The sequence below is a fragment of the Arvicola amphibius genome, chromosome 11, assembly GCF_903992535.2.
Source record: "Arvicola amphibius chromosome 11, mArvAmp1.2, whole genome shotgun sequence".
NCBI classification, from domain to species: Eukaryota; Metazoa; Chordata; class Mammalia; order Rodentia; family Cricetidae; genus Arvicola; species Arvicola amphibius.
In genome coordinates, this window is record NC_052057.2 from 57,805,287 (window position 1) to 57,814,138 (window position 8,852).

General features: G+C 38.1%; 1 protein-coding gene and 1 pseudogene across 1 annotated transcript; both read right to left on the reverse strand.

Annotated features, from left to right (window-relative positions):
* Positions 1-499: 499 nt before the first annotated feature.
* Positions 500-2,401, reverse strand: LOC119826312 (annotated as a pseudogene).
* LOC119826313 (40S ribosomal protein S7-like) lies at positions 920-1,518 on the reverse strand. Its single transcript, XM_038347528.1, has one exon. The coding sequence runs from the start codon at positions 1,502-1,504 to the stop codon at positions 920-922; it is 585 nt and encodes a 194-aa protein (XP_038203456.1). The 5' UTR covers positions 1,505-1,518.
* Positions 2,402-8,852: the final 6,451 nt, after the last annotated feature.

Consider the following 8,852-nt stretch of genomic DNA (forward strand, 5'->3'; position numbering starts at 1 on the left):
ACTGGTGGTCCCAAAAAATTCACTGAAATAGATCATTTTGAAATAAAACATTAAATAAGACAAATCAAGATGTTTTAGTAACCATATGTCCAACTCAATCAACTTAAATGAGTTTTATTTACTTCCCACTAACAAATCTTTATTTCCATTCATGAGAGCAGTAAGTCGACCATATTCAGCTTCCTTGCCCAGTAATTCAAAGGAAAAACCCAAAAAGATTAGTAAAGAAAAGTGGAGGAATTAATACCCCCTAAATTTAAAAAAAAATATGTTCAAGGTTGAAAAATGTTTATAATTCCTAGTAGGAAAACATTATCTGAAAGAAGACTCTAATGGCAAACCACTGTAAAATGCTTCAGCTGCATTTGATGCAGAAGGGTAAGGATAGTCTTCAAAGCACCCCAGCTCTCCTGATGAGGTCAGAGGTACACTAGTTTGTATATTGCAACATCCAGCAAGTGAGCTAAGCTGCTCTTCATTCAGCAAGGGCTGTTTGACATTAGGCTTGACTTCCAAACTTGGCTGACAATTTACTGATGAGATTCATAACCTTTGGGTTGCTCTGATATTTTGACATATTTGCTGGGTTCTGGGCCACATCCTGGAAAGCCACCATGACTTCTGGATCCTGCATTGCTGCAAGAACCACGGAGTCACTGAAGATTTCATTGAGTCCAGGCATTCCTCCCATTCCAGCCATGCCCCCTCCCATTCCAGGCATTCCTCCAGAAAAATTACCAGGCATTTCCCCAGGAAAATCACCTGGGAAAGAGCCATACTGAGGCCCAGACTGTCTTCTAGCTTCTTCTTCCCTTTGGGCTCTTTCATGCTCTTCTCGAGCCTTCTTCACCCTTTCTATTCTTTCTTTCTTTTTTTTTTTTTCCACTATGAATGACACTTTATTCAGCCATTTTTTTTTTTACAACTGAAACTCTGGGAATTCAAAATTAACATCCTTGCCCGTGAGCTTCTTATACACACCAGAAAAAGTTTCCACCTTGTGCTCCACGTTGTTCTGCTGTGCTTTGTCTAAATGAACCTTTATGAGCCGGCTGCCGTCCAGTTTCACATGGATCCTCTTGCCCACAATCTCACTCGGGAAGACCAAGTCCTCAAGGATGGCGTCCTGCACTGCTGTGAGCGTGCGGCTTCTGGGGCGCTTCTGCTTATTTTTGGTATGGCTTTTCCGAGTTGGCTTGGGCAGAATCCTCCTCTGAGCAATGAAGACTACGTGTTTCCCGCTGAACTTTTTCTCCAATTCACGAACCAGCCAGACTTGGATTTTTTGGAAGGATTTCAGCTGAGGAACTGGTACAAAAATTATGGTGGCTTTCCGGCCACCACCAACTTCAATTTCCTTGGCAGCAGTGATGTTCAGCTCCCGCAGCTGCGCCTTGAGATCCGAGTTCATCTCCAGCTCGAGCAGCGCCTGAGAGATGCCGGACTCGAACTCGTCCGGCTTCTCGCCATTGGGCTTGACGATCTTGGCGCTCGAGCTGAACATGGCTCGCCCTTACGGAATGCTGGCTTGGAAAGAGCTCTATTCTTTCTTTTATCTCTCGCTCTTCACGTTTTCGCTCATAGTTTCTCCGATGTTCAGCAATTTTTTGAGCCCAAGGTTGAACCTCTTTCAGCATTGCACTGGCATCCTCGTCATAATCCAGTTTACAGGCAAGGGCTAGATCATGAGCTGCTTCTTCCCAGTGACCCAAGAGTCTGTGTGCTTTCCCTCGCCACTTGTATGGCTGAACTGAATCAGGGTTTATTTCAATGGCTCTGACACAGTCTCGGATAGCAGCATTTGGCTTCTGTAATTTGACGAACACACTGGCTCTCTTGGCATACAGTATAGCCAAGCTTGATGGCATGAATGAACAAGTCATTCTGCAGCTCACCATAATTTAGGGCTCCAATGGCAACCCCCTTCTTTTCATTTGCTTGATCCAACATCTCCTCTGTTATCTGTGCATTTTTATCTCCCATCTTTTTTTTTTCTCATTTTTTTATTCAAGATTTCCATCTCCTCCCCTTCTCCTCCCTATTCCCTCCCCTCCCTTCCACCCATACCCCCACTCCACCCCTATCCTGGGAGGACCTTGGACTATCTCCCATCTCTCGAGGGGCATCAGGGTCTGGCTCAATTACACCTTCATTGTCAGTTTCCAGATCACTCTCCTCACTTGATGGTTCATCCGTCTTTATGCTTTCCTCTGTCTTATTATCTTTTTTCTTCCTTGACATTTTCTTCTGATTCAGCTTTGTGAGTAGCAGGTGGCACTTTACCTTTCATGTTCTCCCCCAACTCCATCAGGAAACGCATTTCCTCCATGTGCAGGACACTTGGGTCCTGCTTACACATCTTCACGAAGGCCCGAAGCTTGCTCACTTTGCGGAGATCCATGGTCGGGAGGCAGGAGGTGAGGGCTCGGGCTCAACGTGACAGAGTGGAAGGGGGCGGCTGCCTCAGTGAATTCTTTTCTAATAAAATTACATAATTAAGGAATTATCTGGAAAAGAGATGCAGGACTATGGGGATTAAGAACTAGCCATACCACAGTCATGTGAATGATGAAATGGAGTCTCAAGTGATGATGCTAGCAGGGGTCAGTGGCTGTGGGCGATGATGAGGGTTGAGTTACTCAAGAAAAGGGCAGTGAGCACTGTCACACCCTGTCGGTAGTAGCAGCCAAGATAGAATAGTGTATCAAATTATAACTTATTCAGACATACTGCCAAGTTAGAGACAATATTTTTATTTATGTCTTAATAAGTCTATTTTTACTGAAATTCCAGACCATAAGCTGAAAAAAGGTAATATAAATAAAAGCAAAACAATTATTAATACAATTGACAAATTCTAAATTGAGTCAAACAATAACTTGAAGATAGGGCTTAATTTAAAGGGCAAAAGTTAAAATAGATTTAATAATGCTTATTTAAAGATTGAATTTTGGCAAAAGTGACAAAGGATAGAATGGCATCAGGGATGGGTCACAGTTCTCTTCTTTGAGCAAGCTAAGCCTGGATGGTCATTCTTCTCATCAGGAAGTAAGAGTGGAAATCAGCAATAATTCAGGTGTATTGATAAAACCAGCTCTGTAGAGAGGTCTGTCACAGAAAAATAAAGCTGGTGTTATAGGAAGATACAAATGGGATAGAGAAAATTAAATAGTGGTGTAGAAGGGGTAAGAGATATAGAGGAACAATGGGGGAGCAGTGTTCATGAAAGAGAGGACTGCCGTGTTGGTGAGAAATGTAATGAGCTAAAAAGATAACTAGCTATCCATTAATTTACCAAATGAATGAACTCAATGTAACATCCTTCTGAAGAGCTGCAGGAGACACTAGGAACTAGAAGGTTAAGAATGCATCATGGCACATGCTTGCAATCCCAGCTTTCTGGAAGCTAAGGAAGAGGTACTGTGAGATCAAGACTACATTGAGATTGTCTCAGAAAATGATTGTGGACGAGAGAGATGGAAAAGGCATTTTTAGAGAACAACATACTCTTTCAGAACCCACACTTGCCTGCTCTAGCACCAGATGATTCAACATCGGGCATTTGAAGGCCTTTGCACTCCTCGGACAGAATCCTTCTACATTCACACCATACACTACAAATATGCATAATTGAATATAAAATTAAAAAAGAATAAATGTAATTATTTCAAATCACCTTAAAAACAATGTCTTAACCTGAAAATGTAGTTTAAGATCAGGATTTTGTGTTCCCAGAAGCTGAGTAGGGAACTGAGCGGTATCAGTGCAAGAGAAATTATTCCAATGGTTTACACACTGTATGAAAACAGTAAGAGCTATTCTGTGAGGCAGGGGGAGACATTCTAAATAATAGAATTTAGAAGTCTCTTTAGAATGCTTGGAACGTCTCAAAAACATGCAAGAACTTGTGTGTCTGTTGTGTCAGCAATGTGAAAGCATTCTAATACAGTTGTGATCTTGACTAGAGAGAGGATCAGTTTTAAAGAACATAGATATACCCAGGGTGGTATAAATGCATGGAAGGAGGTAATAATGAGGTGATAGCTTCTGCTGTGGTTCTGCACCTGTCAAGTCTTAACACTTTCCCTACAATAGGGATTTAGTTGGTCATTCATCATCACATGATTTAACATCTGTGAAGGCAAAAGAAAGAACTGTGTGGCTATTGCCTTCCTTATTACACTGTTTTAAGTTATCATTGTCTCAGATCAGAACTAGATTTTGGCAATACCTATTGTCCTTTGCAAAGAGGCACATATGAACAGTAGAATGTAGTACTATAAGTAACTACTCAATTTTAGAAGAAAACAATCATGATTTACAAAGTCTGCTTTAAATCAGTCACTATGAAAAATAATTTTGTTTTTTAGTGGCTTATATTTGTATTTTTCAATGTACTTAAAACCATGTTCCTAGATCAATGAGTATTTTTCAACAGTTTCAACATTTGTCCATAAAATAGCCTGAGACTGGTTGTGAAACACTATCAAATTAAATTTTGTATTACCACTCAAACAAAATCTAAAAATTTCAGGGAAATATTCTGTCAGTCTAAATGTCTAGTATCCCAGATACTATTAATTTGAATGGGAAAAAAAAGTATGAGAAATTGTGAGACACTGCTGCCATCATGTGGTCAAAGCTAATAATGCAACTGAAGCCGAGCATGACAACTCAAATTTCTGTCTTCAGACATTCAGAACTGTGGTGACTGAAAATCATTCATGAGAAGGTGAAACACAGCAGAACTGAGATAACGTAAACACTACAGTCCCTCTGTCTCATGACTAAGCTTGGATCTTCAGTGTGCAGCTCAATGTAATGCGTACACCATGGGCTCCTTTTCTCCCCACCATTGCAGACTTACAGATTTTAAAACATGCTAAAATCGTGACAACTATTTTGTTGACAGTTGTTTCTTCTCTCCTATTCATCCGCATAAATAAGGATATTATCACATTCTGTTAGTTTTCATTTTAAACCTTTTCCCTTTTGGAAAATTTTGTTCACCTTTCTACCTTTTTGTCACCCTTAACTGAATCAGGATCCCTGTCTCTGAACTGACATCCATTCCTAGTCCTATTCCCTGCACACTGCCCTCCACAATACTAACACAACATGAAATTTTCACAAGTCAAATGCATTGAAACTTGATCTTGAGACTCATCATTTGGTTCCAGTCCAAGAATTGCATAGGATCACTGTCTTGAAGTCAATTCTTTAACCAGAGTTCCTTGGCTTAGAGTCCCCTCCATTATCCTCTAGGCTCTGTGCTTAGAATCAGTATAGTGTGTGAGGTTCACATCTTTGCTTCTAGCATTCCATGGCATCAGATTATTGACAGAGGTTTCTGTCCCGTCTGGTCCCTCATCAGTTCTGTCCCAAAGAAACTCAGAGGTCTACATTAATTATAAGGTGGTTGACCTATTAGCTCAGGTTTCTTATTTTTATCTAACTCTTATATCTTACATTAACACATAATTAGTGTCTGTGTTAGCCACAGGTTGGTACCTTTTTATCAATGAGGCATTCTCAAATTGTTTCCTTTGTGTCTGGGTGATGACTGCAGACTGAGCCTTTCATTTTCCCAGAATTCTCTTGTTCTGGTTGCTTTGCCTATACTTCCTGCCTGGCTACTGGGCAATCAGCATTTTATTAAACCAATACAAGTGACAAATCTTTACAGGGTACAAGACCATTGTCCCACAGCATCAAATACTAGGTTTGCTTTAACGTTTATCTCTTCCAGTTCACTGAACTAATGAATTCATAGTACCCACACCAAGAATCATTGTGCTGTTAAAGTGAAGAACCTATAAATTGTGTAAGAAGGGAGATAGTACATAATAACCACTGATCCACAGTAAAATCATTAGTGATGCTCAGAAGAATATCCTGCGACATACTATATGAACTCAGTGTACAGGACCACAGTAGTTTTTATTTTTCTATTTCTCCAATTTAGAATGGTTTCCCCACCTAAACTCCACTAAAGGTCATTAAATAATGTTTAGCTCTGATGATAATTCAAGAAAAAGTTCTTGATCATAACTTCCACAAAAAACTAAGAGAGGTTTTCTCAGTCCTGATTACCCTATGATTTCACAATTAGGGCCAATGAAATTATTTGTGATCATTTCTTCCAAAATCTTTTGATAAGGATTATTTCAGAAGATACCAATAATACCTGATAAATGACTGTGGAACTGAGATGAACTGAAATCAACTCATTAGGAAGAGTTTTACTCCCCTTTAAATAGCTATAACCTCATTTTCTATCTCTTTTTTACACATAAAGGGCAATATATTATGAATTCCTATGAGTTTACTTTAGTTATTTAAATAAGCTCCAATTTCTCTACTCTAATATTTCCAAGTAGTGGCTGATTTTACTCATGGATCTAAAAGACAGATATTAGGGTTTAAAAGATGGCTAAATAATTAAGATCACTTTTGCTTTACAAAGGATTCAGATTTGATTTTTGTAATACATATAATGGCTCACTACCATCTATAACTCTAGTTTCAGGAGACCTGCTTCCCTCTTCTTACCTCCATGGGCATTAGGAATGCATTAGGAATGCCTGTGGTGTGTATACAAACAAGTAGCAAATTAATCATGCACATAAAATACATACAAACATTTAAAAAATCTTTGAACACTGACATTAAGACTGTGTATGAATACAGCTGCTGCTTTCTTCTGGGCCCCAAATATTGAAAGGGACTTTTGAAAATGTGGCATATGTTTTAGGATTATAGTGATGTGAACTTGGAACTCTTCCTATAAGGGGGAAAAAGACTCTTTCTGAATCAAGCGACAAGAACAGGAAATCATGCAGGTCATACTTTTCATCTCGAAGAATTATCTTATGGTGAAAGAAAGAATGACTTTAGTTGTTTGTTACTATTGCATAATGTAAATAAAGAGCTTGTACAATTAGGGTCTGAATCTACTATAAGAAAACCTGACAGAACACAGTACCCCCAATGCCCATATAATAATTCTAGATAATGTAAATATGTCAATGTACATGAAAAAGGCAATATTAATAAATGTAGTTAAGGTTATAAACTTTGAGAAGGGGAATGGTCTTGGGTACAGTCTCTAGTCTAATCTCTTGAATCTTTCTAAATGTCTTGTTCTCTTCCTCCTACATATTATGGTGTTTTGATCAGTTATGATGCCCTTCCCATTATAGATCAGTGCTACAGCAGTCAATAACTCAGCTGTCCAGCATGAGTCTGTCCTGCAGATGTTGAGACCCTACTTTGGCACTGAGCTTTTCCTTCCCTCCCACTGTTTTCCCTGCAGTATTTCTGTGATAATCTCAGCACTACAATAGGAAAATTCTATTTATACTAAAAAGTTTTCTCTGTTAACGTCAATAACTTCTGCTCACCTTCAGAAAAAACCCTTCACAAAGCTCTTTATAATTTATGTTCTTTCCAAACACTCAGACACATCTCAGTTGAGAATGTGCTCTCATTATCACATCTCAGGGTCATTGATAATATCAACATTATGCAAATGAATAAAATGTATCTCACTTGCTATTGGTGACTTGACAATAGATGTTCAGGAAATTGAAGGATAATTTTTTCAGAACACTGAATTGAAGATTTATTAACTTCATAATCATAATTATCCTTACTGTACATATCAAGGAATATCTTTTTAAAATTAAAAAGAGAATTGTTATTTCATTAGGTGAACTGGACCAAAGTAATATTTCATTTACCTAATGAAAATGTGTGCTTAATAAACATTTAAATAGTGAAGAGAAAAAACAAAGCTTATCATTTATGAAGCTGAGGAATGAAAATGGAATATAAAATAAAGGAAGCTCTTTACTTGGAACCACATGTAAAGTCCTGATAGAATGGTCAGCATTATTCTCATTGATTAGGCTCATGCATATCACAGGTGACTTTAATTAACTGTATTTTGCATTTTATATATACCTGAAAGATTATATGCCCTAAGAATATGAAGTCATTAACATTTTTTGTAACTAAACACTGAAATTTTAGTTTTTCTATCTTTTAACCTTATGCTAGCAATGTCTTTGTAGGCATTTTATCATTTGTGCAACAATTTCATAAATGCATCTTAATTCTTATGTTCACAGCTATCTATGAGTTTAATTGTAAGGGTAAAGCTCATTTCTGATTTTTATTTGTTTCTTTATGTGTTCATATAGACTGGCCTACATAGTAGTTTTTCATATCTGAGTGTGAATTCTTTGTTTAAAAAAAACAGATTGGGGATTTCATGAGCATGCCATTCATGCAGGCAGATGAATTAATGATTGGTCTTCAACTTAGCCTTCCTGGAAAGTGGTAGAAACCTTAAGAATTGGGGCCCAATGAGATATTTTAAGTCACAGAGTCAATATAAACTCCATGAGATTACATGGCATTTACTTTTCCCTTTTCACTTTGTAATTCTCACCAGTAAAGGTTAGTGTTAACTGTCAATTTGACAGAATCTTATCAACTATTATATAAGCATCCAGGAATGCCTGTAAAGCCAATTAGGTTTATTGATATGGGGAATTTTATCTTAACTCTGGATAGTATCCTTCCTTGGACAGGGATGTTAGAGTATATAAAATGGAGAAAATGAGGTGATCACAAGCATCCATTCCTCTCTCTGCTTCCTGACTATGAGTGCAATGAGTCTCCTTCAACCTCCTGAAGCCTTGAGTTCCCTGTCATGGTGAGCTCCTCCTTTGAACTCTGAGTTGAAATAAATCCCTGGTCATTTGAGTTGATTTTTTGTGATATTTTACCAGAGCAACAGGAAAATAAAATAATATGTCAATCTTCATATGATCAACAGCTTCACC

What these genes read in the sequence shown, in the direction of transcription:
- LOC119826313 (XM_038347528.1), bottom strand. Translation starts at nt 1,504, where the DNA reads ATGTTCAGCTCGAGCGCCAAGATCGTCAAGCCCAATGGCGAGAAGCCG.